Source organism: Molossus molossus, unplaced genomic scaffold, assembly GCF_014108415.1.
Source record: "Molossus molossus isolate mMolMol1 unplaced genomic scaffold, mMolMol1.p scaffold_m16_p_21, whole genome shotgun sequence".
Classification (NCBI taxonomy): domain Eukaryota; kingdom Metazoa; phylum Chordata; class Mammalia; order Chiroptera; family Molossidae; genus Molossus; species Molossus molossus.
The window spans coordinates 2,668,808-2,683,910 of record NW_023425357.1 but is presented as its reverse complement, the minus strand read 5'-3'; the positions used below and the strand labels follow the sequence as shown (position 1 = coordinate 2,683,910).

The window sequence follows — 15,103 nt, the reverse complement described above, 5'->3', positions numbered from 1 at the left end:
CTGAGAGAACAATCTAGAATCCTAAGGACAGAACCTAGACTCTCAGAAATGGAATCTGAAATTGGAGAACCACCTCTGGGGCTGAGTGAGAATGTGGGGGGTATAACTGAGTGTTCTAGGGGCGGGTTCTAGTTCCAGGACCTGACTTTAGACGTTAGAGGTGGAGGACATGGTCTCTGAGGGTCAGGTCAGACTCTCTGGTTTGGGGGTCTGACTCTCCGTGGGCGAAGCCAATGCCTTGAGTGAAGAAGCCTGAGACTCTGAGGACAGTTTGAGGGGTTCCGAGAGTGGGGTTTGACCTTGGAGCAGCTGGGTCAGGTCCTCAGAGGACTGGTTTGTTGCCTCAGGGGGTGGGGCCAGGACTTCAAGGGGCGGGACCAGGACTTCAGGGGGCGGGACCAGGACTTCACAGGGCTGGGTCCTGGGTTCCACCACTGAGGCCACCGGAGCAGAGTCCCCAGTCTTGCAGAAGCGCGCGAAGGTCTCAGAGGACCTGGCCCCAGGCTGTGGGGTGAACCCAGCTGCCTGAGCCAGCTCCCCAACACGGTCAGAGAACGCCTGCAGCTGCTCCTGCCGCACGTCCACCAGATATCTGAGATTCAGAAGCGGCATGTTAGGGGACACAGTTTTGTTTTGTTTTTTTTGGGGGGGTGCCAACCTGGTCCCTTGCCCTGTGCTCCACTGACTCACCGGGCTAATTCCACAATCAGGTGTCCTCCAGGGGCCACACAGGCCCCGAGCTCAGGGCTGAGAAGATGGACCATCCTTCCGAGAGAAAACAGGAGGACTTAGGCTCAGAGTTTCAGGTCTTACAGGAGGAGGGGCTGGGGAGGGAAGCATAGGACACCCCAGGTCCTCTTACCCACAGGCCACGTAGAGAAGCTGGAACCGACCCTTGTAGCAGCTCTTATAGTGCAGGGCCTGGGCAGAACCAAGGGGCAGGAAGTGAACAGTGAAGGATTCTGGGCAGGAGGCTGCTGGGGAAGACCAGCAGTTAGTGAGGCAGACACACAAAGCTCGCAGATCACACTACTTGGCCATCTTGAAGCCCTTTCTCATCCTTTCTCTCAGGTGGATTCCTGGAAAACTCTGGGATGGTTCTCCCAGTAGGCAGAAACCCATTTTACAGACCAGACAACTGAGACTCAAGAGAAGGAAAGAGGGTGGCCCATGGCCAGACAGGGCATCCAGACATGGGGAAGGGGCAGGTTAGGGGTGGTGAAGAAGCATGATCAGATTTGGGGAGAGGGCTGTCTCTCCAAAAGTGACCTGGGACCCAGCACCGTGTTAGAATGTTCTCAGCCTCTTAGCTTTTTGCCGGTAGGATCAGAATTGAACCACTGTAATTCAGAACGCTGAGAATGGTGCCAGGACTTAGGAAAGGGAGAGAGATACAAAGAGAAGAGAGAGTCCCTAGCTGGGTAGCTCAGTTAGTTAGGGCATAGTCCCATACACCAAGGTTGTGGGTTCAATCCCCCTTCAGGGCACATACAAGAACCAACCAATGAATGCATAAATGGGTGGAACAACAAATCGATGTTTCTCTCTCTCTCTCTCTCTCTCTCTCGCTCCCTTCGTCTCTCTAAAAATCAATCAATAAAAAATATTTAAAGAAACCATTAAGAAGGGTGCCCACTCATCCAGGCACTGGGAACCAAATCAGTCCATGCTGCTACTCGAAACACCTGGAGCCAAAAGCCCAGGATAGGGTCTGGGTCCCACTCACCCCAGGAGATGTTGTGTCCACATCATCACCCAATCTCGACCTCCCATCTCTAGGAGGAGAGCTGAGTCCCTCCCTTACCAGACTCCTGGGTTCCATTCGCCTTGTCTGACACCTCCTCGGGGTCTCCCTGGGCGGTGCTCGGGTACCCCCAGGCGGCCAGAGCGCGGAACAGCTCTGTCACATTGTGCTGCGTGATATCGCCAGCAGTCTGGGCAGAGGGGGCGCAGCCAGACGCTGGGTTAGGACCACAGTGGCAGGGAGCTCGGAGTACACCACCCCTCCCACCCCCAATCATCTGAGCCGAGAGCTCGGATTCCTGGGACTGGGTTTAGGAAGTGGAGAGGGGTGGAGCCTAGCTCGGGGAGGCGGAGCTCAGGAGGGGGCGGGGCGTAGAGGCGGGGCTTTGCGAACCCATCCAGGTGCAGCACACCTTGACCGGCTGCCCGTTGCTGGTCCGCAGGAGACTCTCATCATCCGTTTCGATGCCAAAGGCTACGAAAGGTCCCGTGGCGATGTCCCCCCAGTACCCTCGCGCTGCCACGCGCTCCCCGCGCTGGGAAAGCAGGGGTTGAGGAGGCAGGTGAAGTCGACGTTGGGGACCCGGTCTTCTGGGTCCCCCCAAAAGAAGGAGCAAGCCAAGGCAGGGGGTGGGCACGCACGTGGCTCAGAAGGCGACCGGACGCCATAGTCCGGTTGGGCACCTGGTAGGCGCTGGAGTCTCTGAGTTCAAAGGCGACGCCTGTGTCCCTCCAGCGCCTGAACTCATTGATGTGGATGACTCGGGCCTGGGGATAGGGGTAGAAAGAAGAGAAGCCTCCGTGAATCCAGTAGACGGGACCTTGGTTGGCCCTCCCTCCTCCACACCCAGGACTGGGGATCTCACCCCACGGTCATGCAGCTTCATGTGCAGGTCCCAGTCGCTGACACCACGCCGGGCGTCGTAGCGGGAACCCAGGTAGTGTCGTATTCTCAAGTCCCAGAGGCGGCTCATGGGGAAGGCCTCGGGTCCTTTCTCCGCACCAGCCCAGAAGCGGAACACGGCTTCCAGGGCGTCGCGCTCACGGAACTGCACATCCAGGCACGCGTGGGGGGAGAGTGAGGGCAAGGGGCTGCAGGGAGAGTGGCCTTTCCTGCTTGACCCTCACTTCCACCCCAGGGTGCGGGCACCGTTCTCTCGTCCCTCCGATGAAGGAACTGAGGCTCAGAATAGAAGCCACCCCCTCGGTCAAATCCCAGGGTGGGCGCTGGGGAGCTGGAATTCAAACCCCCGAGCTTCTAGCTCACTCCATCAATGCAGAACGTGTTGGACCGCCCATCTCCATTATCCCCGTGGCCACCCAGATCCCAGGCAGGAGGCCGGACGGAGGCACCTTCAGGGCGCCCAGGCTGAGCCAGGGCAGCTGCTCCGCCAGGCAGTCGGGCTCCGGAACCAGGCGCGCCAGGCGGTCTGCCTGGGCGCGCACAAAGGCGGCCACCGGGGGGCGCAGCAGCGAGTTCCCCCACACTTCCAGGAAAGTCTCACTCCTCTCTGCGGGGAAGGGAGTGAAAAGTAGTCGGGGGAGCAGAGGAGTGGGCCCAGAAATGAGAGCAGTGTCTCATACCCTGTTTATAGAATGACCGATTCCATATGACACACGCCTTCTTTATAGAATCGTATCATTAGTCATTTAATAAACACAAGGGACCCCGCAAACCCCACGCACTGGCAGCAGCTAGAATGCAAAGAATAACTGACACCTCACCAGGTCTCCTCGCCTATTCCCCGCCCCCAGGCAACCCCATCCTGAATTCCACGTTCACATTTCCCTTGTTCTAAAAGAGAAAAGGAAGGAGGTGGGGATGCATGTGTGTTAAAATGTTACAGATTGTTTAATTTTAGTTAAGGATTTTATAAGAGAAAACGATGTGCTTTTAGTTGTAGACATATATATCTATATCAATATAGCTATGTAAACTGTTTCATCTTAGTTGTTTGAGAACCTTATAAAAGAGGACTTTATACCTTTAGTTAGATAGATATAGGTAAGATTAGTTTAGTCCTTGTTGGTTAAGAGCTTTATACAAAGCGCAGTGTAAATTGTGTGCAATGTATTATGAATGCCTGGGCTATTAATGACAGCTACCATCCTTACTCGTGATCATAATAATTGCTAAGATGTACTGAGTCTATATCAGAAGGCAGGAGCTATGCATTTTTTTCTCCCGTTGACTCCTTGAAAGTGCTCTGTGGAGCAAAACCAGGATTTGAACACAGCTTGTCTGAGCCCAGTCTTTGCTCTAGGTGCCAAGCTGACGTTGTTACTGAGAAACATCACTTTCTGTCTCCCTGCCCATCTTCCTTTTTCCTTCTCCTTTTAGTCTCACTTCGGAGGCTACCTCCTCCAGGCTGGCTCCCTGGGATTCACACTTCTTACTGTGGGAGGCTTGGGGCAGGACTGAGCTCAGCTCAGCCAGACCCTCCCCACGTCTGCGAACTCACTAGCTCTCAGGAAGCCCCCTGATCTATTTTGGACTTCTCCCACTGTAGGAGGTTTTGAATGCTTACGCTGTGCCATGTACTGTTCTGAGAGTTTTGTGTAGATTTTCTCTTGAAATTCTTTCAAATAAGTGAGTAAATGATGAAATAGGGAGCAATGTCCAAAGTTTTTCATTGCACCATGGGAAAGCCAGAATCCCTGCAGGAATGTGGGAGGAATTGGGGACCAGAACGCCCTGGTCCTTGCAACTGACCTTGCAGCCCCATCTTCTCAGGATCCTCCAGGGCTAGGTTGAAGAACAGCATGTGTCGGGCCACAGCTTCCAGATTATTCTCCAGCACATAGAACTGGAAAGATGGACGGGGCAGAATAATTCTGGGATCTGTGTCTCTGGTTCCTAGAAGACCGCAGCCCCCTCCTCCTACAGGACCCAGGAGTCCTGTACACCAACCCCCCCCACACACACACACTTTATTTATTATTATTTGTCAATCCTCACCCGAGGATATTTTTCCATTTATCTTTAGATAGAGTGGGAGGGGGAGAGAGAGAAACATTGATGCAAGAGAGGCACATTGGTTGCCTCCCGACAACCCCGGCCAGGGCCAGGGACTGAACCACAACCGAGGTATGTGCCCTTGACTGGAATCAAACTCGTGACTCTTTGGTCCACGGGCGGATGCTCTAACCGCTGAGCAAAACCAACCAGGGCCCAACACCCCACTTTGGTTCCCGCTAAGGGCACCTACCTCGGTTGCAGTTTGTCCCTGGCCCCAGGTGGGGTCGTGTGGGTGGCGACCACTGGACGTGTCTCTCTCTCTCACATCGATGTTTTTTTCTCTCTCTCTTCTTCCCTCTCTCCCTCCTGCTTTATCTGAAGATAAATGCAAAAAATGTCCTCGAGTGAGGATAAAAAAAAAAAATTAAACACAAGAGTCTGGGCTCTCAGAACCCTCCTCCCCACCACTACACAGGAGTCCCTGTCCTTAGACTTTCTTTCTCCCACTTGAACCCAGGAGTCCCCAACCCCGGACACTTCTTTCCTTAGGACGCATGGGTTGGGGCTCCCAGCTTCCACCTCCCTCAGACCTAGGGGTCCAGGCCTCCCACTTCCTCCTCCCTCAAGGTCTCAGAAATCTGGACTCTCAGCTTCGTCATCCTCCTTTCACACCCCAGAATCCCAGCTCACGTGGAACCTCCTGCGAGGCCAGAGTGATGCCTGGGCCAGGGTTCGAAGCAGGTGGCGCCCATCCACGGAACCCAGCAGCAGCACGTCTAGCTCGAGGGTCCCGTGCTCTGTCTTGGCCTGCGAGTCTGGGTCCACAGGAGGACCTGGCAAGGCGACAGCGGGCTAGGGTTGGTGGCCTCAAAGCGCCTTCTGCAACCGACCCCAGCAAGATGGACTACATATCCCAGGAGGCCTTGCACCTCCAGTCTAGATTCTAAAGGGAGCTGTGCCTCTAAGCATTCTGGTACTCGTAGTCCAGGAGACGCTACCGGAGCTGTCCACTTGGGGGCGACCGCGCCGTTGGAACCTCGGAGAACGTTAGCGCACTATCTGCCAGGCTGTGAAGGTAGCCGCTGTGACAGATGTGGTCCTGGGGTGGGGACTTACTCTCAGCCTGCAGGTCCAGCGCCGGGGACAGGCCCCACCAGGACACCGAGCCGAAGCCCGTGCCCGAGCCTGCCGGTGTGGTCATCGCCCTGCCGGACAGACATCCAGGGGATCCCCAAATATCGTCTCTGCGTCGCCCACCCAGTCCCCTCTCACCGCCCCTTTCCTCCAGGTGACACCTGCCTCACCTTTATCCTTCCAAATATCCCGGGACTTCCCCTCCCTCCCTTCTAGGTGCTGACCTGCGGTCCCACCCGGGCTCCGCAACTGCTGCCCGTAGTCCCCGCCCTTTTTGATCAATTAGCCAATGGGAGCATGCGGACTGGCACCGCCTCTATCAATTCACCAATGTGAGCGAGCGGAACCCGCCTACTTCAAACTTTGCGCCAATGGGAGCGTGGCTTCACTCTCCCATTGCGTGCCAGAAAGGAGGGCGTAAGGACGCGGTTGTCAAGACGACGGTGCTGGAAGAGGCTGGGGCGGAGCCTGGGGAGGTCCAAATGTCTAGTATGGATGAAGCCTGGGCTTGAAAATTAGAAGGAATTGACGGAATCTTCATTAATTCAAATTACATTGAAGTGGCCTAGGCCTTAAACTATAGACGTTTGTGTCCCCTTCCCCCTCAGGGCACATGCCTAGGTTGTGAACCAAATCTCCAGTGGGGGGCATGCAGGAGGCATGTTCTCTCTCATCGATGTTTCTACCTCTCTCTCCTTTTTCCTTCAACTCTCTCTAAAATGAATAAAAATTTAAAATAAAATAAAGGTAATACTCAAAACTCATCACTTTTTATTTTACTATATTACTATTATGGTCTTAAGGTTGTTTAGCTCTATTATACCTGTATAAAGGAATTTTTTTTTTTTTTTTTTTTTGAGAGAGAGAGAGAGATTGCCTCCCACACAGAGATCGAACTCGAAATCGAACCGACCACCTTTTGGTGCATGGGACGACGCTCCAACTAACTCAGCCACACTGGCCAGGGCACTAGTTTAATGCAATAGTTACAAATATGAAATTGATAAATTGTGACCATAGCTGTCTATCTTTGTAAATAAAGTTTTATTAGAACCAGGGCCAGGATTAGCATGAGACACAGTGGTCCAAGAGCAAGGCCAGATCCTGCTTTAAAGTTTTTATATTTTGTCCATTGTGAATTTCTTTATTTTTGCATTAATATTTTAAAACATTGCCCTGGCCAGTTTGGCTCAGCGGTTAGAGCGTCGGCCTGCGGTCCAGAGAGACCCGGGTTCGGTTCCTGCTAAGGGCACGTACTTCAGTTGCAGTTTGTCCCCGGCCCTGGTTGGTCGTGCGGTGGCAGCCACTCGATGTGTCCCTTTCACATCGATGTTTCTCTCTCTCTATCTCTTCCTCTCTCTCCCTCCCACTCTATCTGTACAAAAAATGGAAAAATGTCCTCGGGTGAGGATAAAAAATAAAAAATAAATAAAACATTGTATAAGTACTATTTATCTTGACTACTGAATGTTTTGTTTTGGAGGTTTTGTTTGTTTGATTGGCTTTGCCTTAAATTTGAGGATCCTCCTCCTGACCCTGGGAAATACTACATGTTGGTGTGCTAGTAGACATCTCAACTCCATATTTGATGACTTCACATTGGGGGCTTGAAATAAGCCACAGTAGAAGTATTTACACCATGGGAATGGGCAAACTACACACTAGGGCTTCAGAAAGTTGGTAACAGCACATCACAGGAAGCACTCAAGTCCTCTCCTGCCTCCAGGACTGTATTCTTTGCTTGGAAAAACCCAGCTCATCCTTCCAAGCCCCACTGGGGATCATCCTCTGAGTTCTGTTCCTGCCTTCCCAGCAGAATGGACACAACAGTTCACCCTGTGATTCCCACTACTTTATATTTGAGGGACCTGACATCAGAATGCTTGACAATGTGGCTGTTGGTGTCAGACATGCCTGGGTTTACATGTTGTCTTGTTACATGCTGGCTGAGGGGCCTTGGCTGGGGAAGAACTTGTCTGTGAGTTCCACGAGGTCAGGGAATTGAATGAGCCATGTCTCCAGATCAGAGTACCTTGGCTCTCTGCCTCCTCTCCTCACCCAGGTACATGACCTTAGACAAGTCATGATAAATTCCTGACTAAGCAAATTCTCATCGACCCCTCCCAGCACTCAGAGGCGTGAGTGAGTGAATAAATGAAGGAATGAATGGATGAATCAGTGGATAGGTGGGAGGGTGAATTTCCCTCAGTATGTTCCGAGGATGGGCAGCCCTTCCCCTGCCCTTGTGTGACCCCACCCCTGGAGGTGAGGCTCCCTCCCGGGCCCTGGCCCTGGCCCTTGCCCTTGCCCACTTCCCAACAAGGAGCACCCAGTCAAGCCACCAATGTTGCTGAGTATTTATTTGGCCCCAGGAGCAGGACAGGAATGAGACTGGGGACAGGATGGATGATCCTGTGTGGGGTGAAGGGGACAGTAAGATTGGATCACTGATTGTCAAAGCAGAGGGAGAGACCCTGGGTGGGGTGGGGGAAGGCCAAGCTGTTCCCCTCCCCCAGGAGTCCCTGGGGGCTTCTGGGTGTGTGTGTTGGAGGAATTGGCAATCTATTGTGGTCTTAGGGTCATGATTGGCATACCAAGGAGGGGTGAGAAGGCAGGAATGGGTCAGATGGTTGGGGTGGAGGGGTGAGGGTGGGAGGGTTAGTACTCAGAGAAGGCTTAAGGGTGGGCCTAGGCATGGCTTTGGCCAGGAATCTGGGATCAGGGGCTTTAAGGTGGGGTCAGGGAGCAGGCTGTGGCCTCACTCGGTCAGGGGGTCGCAGTGAGTGCCACTGGGCAATGGGCCGCCGAGGGTTGGCCAGCATGTCTGCCCAGTGCCGCAGGCCAGCTCCGCCGACCGCTGCTCCGACAGCCACCCTCCCGATGGCCTCGTTCTGGCCCAGCTTGTCATAGTCCAGCACGGTCAGCTCCACCTGGACCTTCTGGGGTGGGCAGGAGAGGAAGAGGAGGCAGGAGGGTGCAGGCACGTTGGCACTGGGAGGGACTTGGGTAGCATTGCTAAGGAAAGCCCTCCTTCTAAGAGTCCTGGGGGCCTTGTTAGGTCCCTGGGTTCAAACGCACCTGGAGCTCGGCTGAAAGGGGGTGGGGCAAGTGAGGGGGGAGAGCCCTTCAGTTAGGGGTTCTGCAGTCTTTCTTCCTGCGCGATCCACAGGCTAGAAACCCTCAGGACCCCGTTGCTAAGGGATTGTTAGGCGCCTCCTTAGGGCGCTGCTTCCTAACGGGGGACAAACCTCCAAGACTCTTAAGTGAGTGGAGGGACCTATCTCTAAAGGGTTGTGGAGAAGTCTCTTTTTCTTAGTAACCGTGGCTCCTGAGGGGGCGGGGCATCGTGGTCTTGTCTATGGGGCAGGGTCACCTGCTTCTCCTAGAAGGAAATTGGGAACACAGCCTGAGACCACCCCAGGCCCTGGCTTCTGGAGGTAGATACAGGCTCCCTCCTCTAACAACGGCGTTTCTAAGGGTCCAGGGCTGTTCTGGAGGGTCTCGGGCAGGTCCGGCTCACCTGGACCTGGTCACAGGGCACCTCGAAGCTGAAGGCCTCGTTGTAATAGGGGTTCAGCGTGTTCTTCTTGATGGTCGTTTTCTTTTTCCGCACCTTTTTGCCGCCCTGCAGCAGGTGAACCTTGACATACGGATCTGGGGAGAGGGAGGAGGAGTCTTAGAGCTCCCCACTGCTTAGTGAGAGGATCGGATTGGGGGGGGGGTGCGTGATACTGCTTTGGAACAACATAGCGATGCCCGTGCGCCCTCCAGGTCTCCTTTGTGTGCCCAAATCAAATCTATATCTTTCCATGGCAGCCTGGCCCTCCCTTTTCCCCAAGGGTCCTTCAGGCCCAGAAATTGTCAACCTTAGCCAGAGGACGCCCCCCCCCCCCCCGCACCACCACCATTTCCTTGCTTCCCGCACACCTGACAGCCCTCCGACATCCATCTTCTTCAGGTTTTTAGCCTCCAGGACGATGACGGTGAGCTTTCCGGCAGTGGGGACATAACGGAGGGAGAAGCAGATGTCCCCTAGTTTCTCCTGCTAAAAGATGAAAAGGAACCCATCAACCATCCCCTTTGCGACCCTTCTTCCCTGCCTCCCCCCCTCTGCTTCGGATGGGATGGTCCATAGTTAGCACCGGGAGAGCCCTTGGAGGTATCCCTCTGCAGCAGGTGCATGGGCTGGAGCCGGGTTCCGAAAGGCCTATGATCTGATTGGCCCAGGGCTGCAGTGGGCGGGCCCAGCCGCGGGGGCGTGGCCACGCGTGCTCACCTCCTCCCTCGGAGCCGTGTGCAGCTCCCGCCAGGCCAGCACTGGCCTCCCCAAGTCCACGGAGCTCATGGGGACTCGCACCTCCCCAATGGCATCGTTGCGGGAGAAGCGGTCAAAGTCGTACACCGCCATGACCAGCACCCTGCCTCCCAGCTCCACGTAGGGGACCTGGGTGGGGGAGCGCAGAGGGCACAGGTGGAGAGTCGGAAGTCGGAAGGAAGTGGGGCACAGCACGTCAGGGTGGAAGGCGATGAGAGGGACAGCGAGGGGCCCAGTTGAAGGGGGTGGGCCATGGAAACCAAGTGGGACAACCCAGACCAAGGGAACAGCCCAGGGGTCAGGAGTGCCCCAAAGGGACAACCCAGGGGCCAAAGCTGGTAGCTGCCACCTGAGCTGAAGGGGTCGGTCCCCAGTGTTCCAGGGACTGAGGGAGGCTGTCGAGTGTGGGGCAGAGGCCAGGTGCTCACCTTGAAGGCAAAGGTCTCCCCAAAGTGTGGGTTCAGTGTCTGCCGATGCACCTTGGTCTCATGCCGCCTCCGCTTGTCTGGCAGCAGGTAAACCCGCACATAGGGGTCGGAAGAGCCGCCCAGATCCAAGGCTGCCAACCCCTCGGCTTGCAGGATGCCTACCAGCAGCTGTACAGCAAGGAGGGGCGTCCAGTCTTAGCTTCCCTACCCTCCAAAACCTCCCCCTCCTCCTGGGGCCCACCCCTCCAAAGCTCCCCCCTCCTCCACACCCACCTGGCCACTCTGGAAATCATAATCCAGTGAGTACTGCAATCGTCCGAGCTCATGCTTGTCTGCCACCTGCTGCCCTTGCCCCACCTGCTGCCCTTGCCCGGAGAGGGTCGGCTCCAGCTCTTCCACCTCCGGTTGCACCTTAAGGAGCCAGGGACAAGAGCAGGTGAGCTCTTCCCCTGAGAATGTCATCTTCTGGGCTCAGAAACCAAGGGAGACTCAGGTATCTCAAGGCTATACCTGAGCCCTTGCTGGCTAAGCAGAGTTAGTGTTCTATTAGTGATGCCTGCCACGGGCAGGGAATAACCACAGCAACACATGGTGTCGTGTTTTTCAGTGTTTGATTAGTGATGTCTGCTATAGTTGGGGCTAGATAGTGGTGAAACAGGCAGCCATGGTAGCCCAGAAAACCCAGAGTAAGTGTCTCCCGCCTTCAGGAAGGAGGCTGTAGGTTTTATTTTACATGCCAATGATGTATTGGGGTTGTGCAAATTGCTACATTGTTTTGAGGTGGCAAAATACGGAGGGGAAATGGCATCTTTACCGTGTATTTACCATTCTAAACTAGAACAGCAAAATCAGACATCTCCTTCACCTAAGCCACCAATCTTCAAAATTTAGCGTAAATCAGATTCCCCTGATCAGTGTGGCAAAATGCCTTCACTCCAGAGCCTCTGATTCAGTGGGTTTGGTGCAAGATCCAGAATTTGCCTTTCAAGGAGCACCGGAGGGGATTCCGATGCAATGGTCTTTGGAAGTCACCGGCTTCAGGGATAGGGGTGGAAATTGGACACCAGAACCCTAAAGGGCATCACTATGGGTAAGGATTGTAACAGTTACTTGTTACGAAGGGAAGAGGAGAAATACCAGTTATGGACCACGAACTTGAGGCTCAGAGAGGAACAGTGAATACCCCAAGGCCGCACAGCTGGGTGGAAACCCAGGGCTCTCTGATCCCAGGTGATAATCATTGCACTTTGCATTCAGAGACCTCATGCGCGCTCAGGTCCTTGCACTTGCAACCTTCCATTTGCCACTCCGGTAGTTTCTTTTAACTCATGGTTCCTTCATCCTCTCAGCACTGCTATATGACCTCCTCCTTAGTCTCCTTGCCCCAGGTCTGTCCTCCACATGAATTCCTGGGGGTTCATCTAACGCACATCTGACCCTGTCCTTGTCCTGCTCAAACCTTCCATGGCTCCCTATTGCCCTCACTATGTGGACACTGCTGGTTCTCCCACCACCTCACTCTAGAGCACAGTATGTGCCCCCCACCCATTGTGAAAATGACTCATTGTTCCCCAACTACGCCTGAGAATCTGGATACGCTCTCCCTTTGAGCTGGAATGTCCTTCCCTCTGCTCTCAGTTAACTCTGGGTGTCCCCCAGGTCTCGGCACAGACGTCACCTCCGCCGGGAAGCCTTCTGGGACCTTCTAGTCTGTCAAGTGTTTCTTTCTCTGGGCTCCCATATGCTCAGTACTGCCTCTGAGGGGGCGCATACCACCTTGCTTTGTGAACCTGGGAGTGTCTGACTTCCTCACCAAACTGTAAGGTTCTTGTGATTGGTGACTAGGTCTAGTCCATCTCCAGGTTCCCAGGGTCCAGTCTGGGGCTAGACACACAGAGCAGATGGGCAAATAAGGTGGGCATAGGAGGGAAGGGAGCAGGGGCTGAGGCTGCTGGGCCATGGGGAGGAGCGGGGGTGCAGAAAGGAGCAGGACAGCGGGGACCGGGCCAGGCCACACCTTGTCTATGTAACTCCGGCCCAGTTCCTTTACTTCCTGAAGGTGGACCTGGGCTTGGGCCTGGCTCTTCTTGCCCATCCGCCTTCGACAACGCTTCCGGTACAGACAAAAACAGCAGCTGAAGACGAGGAAGCCTGACACCAGCACGATTGTGGCCAGGGCCCAGGGGGGCACTGCAGAGGACGGAGCACAACAGAATCAAGCCCCTAGGAAGCAAGCCAGCTGGGTCCGTCCAGGTGACATGCGGAGGCTGCAATCCTGGCCTTGTTTTTCCTCCAGCCATATCCCTACCGTTTTATTCCCACGTTTTCCTTCCAACTCATCTCACCTATAAAGCGATTTGATGCCCTCACCCAGCCTTCTGATTTTTTTGCCTATCCCTTCTACCTCCATTCTCATTTTTATGCTCAACTCCTGATGTTCTTAGAAGCCTCAACCCCTCCCCAGGCCTGTTTCCCTCCAGTTTACCAGTCCAAGAGCCCGTTTGATTCTACGCCCAGCAGTCGGGTTCTCATTGTTTTTGTTTTTGTTTGTAGCAAACCTGTTCTTTTTCCATTTCATTTCCATTCCAGTTCAGGATTCCGACTACGATCCCACCCGGATTTTCCAGCCCGCCAACCGAGTACACTCGTGGAAATCCCTCCCCAGTGCATCCTGACCGGGCTTTCCCTCCGCTCCAGCCCCGGGTCTAGCTCACCAAGGCCGTGGCCGATGCGACTCGAATCCGGAGGCGTGTCAGGCGCTGGAGGCCCCGGGGTTGGGGGCTCGGGAATCATGGCAGCAGGGTCCTATGATCGTTTCTGCGGAGGCACCCGAGCGCCCTAGCCCCCCACGCCCACCCCATGAAATCATTGAGTCCTTCCAACAACCAAGAACTACAATTCCCATCAACACTCTGGGCAAGCGACGGCATAGGAATCGGGCAGCCGCCGCGAGGCATGTTGGGGGTTGTAGTTTCAGCCTCCCCGCGACGGAGCGAGCATGAGGGAGGTGCGTTCCGGGACCTAGTTAGTTCCTTCCGAAAGGGACGTCCCCCAGGTCCCAGGTCCCCGCAGGAATCTTGCTGACTTTTGCCCTTTCCTTGCGCTTCTCCAGGACCCGAATCGGAAATGGGCGAAGGCCAGCGTGGGAACCAGAGCACCCAGTTGCCCAGAGCAACACCTGGCTCGGCTCGGGCAGGGTGGGAGCCACTCTGGTTGCCCCGGCAACGGCCTGTTACCACGGCAACGGGCGGGGCTTACGCACTGAAGCCTAGTGTCCGGGGGGTCGGCTGGCTCCGCTGTCTGTTGGGCCTGGAAACCCAGACCCGGACCCGGGAAGAACCAGGGTGGGGAGGGACGGCCTTGCCCGTCGGTCCAGGAGCCCACAGCTGGCCCCTCCTTCACCTCTGGCCCTGGGGGCGGAGACTCAGTCTCTTTCTCTCCCACTCTTTCGAGGAGCGTGGGGGTCAGGGACTTGCCCCGCTGCTTCTGCGGAGCTCCCACATCCTTCTCGGCCTTTGGTCTCTCCCGCGCGCCCCGAGCCCTGTCTTCACAGCTGTCCTCGTGGCCGCCCGGCCTCCACCCCTCCTCTGGACTCCCTAGTTCTGTCCGTTCCCCCAAGGGTCTCTCGCCGCTCCCCCTTGTGTCTCCCTCTGCCTGTTGTGTGGTCTCCGTCTCCCGGGGGCGCCCACTCTCTCCCCGCGCCTGTTCCTACCTGCTCCTCCCTCCCCTCTGGCTCTTTGTCCCCACACCTGTCTCCGGGTTCAGGCTCCAGCCCTCCCACTCCCTCTGTGGATGCTTCCCAGGGTGCCCCATATCCCCCACATCCTGTCCCTCTAGGGATGGGAATGAGGATGGGGCTGAGGGAGGGGTCCCCGCAGCTCCTTACCTGCCCAAGCAGCTGGACAAGACCCTCCCCAGGAGACACTGAGGCGCCGGCCCTGACTGACGCAGGCGGATGGCGCTGTCCGCGGTGCTGATAGTGGAGCGCGGTGGGGCGGGGGCGCGGCTGGGCGGAGATGGGCCGGCGTGTGTGTGGAGTGTGTGTGTGTGTGTGTGTGCGTGTGTGTGCGCGCGTGCCAGCGCGTGCGTGTTCAGTCCCGAGTAGGAGGAGAGCCCCGTCCCGCCCCTTGCCCCGCCCCCAGCCAGGAACCACCAGGCATATTCGTCCTGGTCCCCCAGGATTTTCTGCCTTCTAGTCCAGCCACCCCTTTGCCCACCTCCTGTATTACCCAAAGAACCGGGGGGCAGGATACCAGGAGACCCTCTCCGTAACATTCAGATACCCAGACACCAGACTCAGCGTGAAAATCTCCAGCATATTATCCCCAGACATCACCCCACCCTCTTAGTTCCACTATCTCCAGGTCCAGGAGACAAGCCCTCCTGGGTTTTTTTTGTTTGTTTGCTTGCTTGCTTTTGTTAATCCTCACCCAAGGATATTCTTACATTTATCATCAGATAGAGTGGAAGAGAGAGAGAGAGAAACATTGATGAAGAGAGACACTTCAATTGGCCACCTCCCAC

At 55.5% G+C, this 15,103-nt stretch overlaps 2 protein-coding genes across 2 annotated transcripts; both read right to left on the bottom strand.

Moving 5' to 3' along the window:
• Positions 1-183: 183 nt before the first annotated feature.
• On the bottom strand, positions 184-6,135 carry DNAAF3 (dynein axonemal assembly factor 3). The gene is given in 13 exon segments (XM_036274888.1): positions 184-592; positions 691-765; positions 863-977; positions 1,805-1,934; positions 2,157-2,279; positions 2,386-2,511; positions 2,610-2,792; positions 3,097-3,254; positions 4,457-4,550; positions 5,393-5,535; positions 5,819-5,944; positions 6,007-6,054; positions 6,057-6,135. Coding segments are annotated over 13 exon segments (1,809 nt in total).
• Positions 6,136-8,214: 2,079 nt separating this feature from the next.
• On the bottom strand, positions 8,215-14,595 carry SYT5 (synaptotagmin 5). The gene is made up of 9 exons (XM_036275316.1): positions 14,466-14,595; positions 13,294-13,417; positions 12,597-12,769; positions 10,853-10,990; positions 10,580-10,747; positions 10,113-10,280; positions 9,764-9,881; positions 9,357-9,490; positions 8,215-8,775 (listed from the first exon to the last, which is right to left on the bottom strand). Exons 2-9 carry the CDS (start codon positions 13,370-13,372, stop codon positions 8,575-8,577), a joined length of 1,179 nt encoding a protein of 392 aa, XP_036131209.1. The 5' UTR covers positions 13,373-13,417; positions 14,466-14,595; the 3' UTR covers positions 8,215-8,574.
• Between the last annotated feature and the right edge of the window lie 508 nt (positions 14,596-15,103).

Coding starts and splice junctions, on each gene's coding strand:
- SYT5 (XM_036275316.1), bottom strand. CDS start 13,372: ATGATTCCCGAGCCCCCAACCCCGGGGCCTCCAGCGCCTGACACGCCT. Junction 10,748..10,852: donor ATGATTTCCAGAGTGGCCAG/GTGGGTGTGGAG, acceptor CTTGCTGTACAG/CTGCTGGTAGGCATCCTGCA. Junction 9,882..10,112: donor ACACGGCTCCGAGGGAGGAG/GTGAGCACGCGT, acceptor TTCATCTTTTAG/CAGGAGAAACTAGGGGACAT.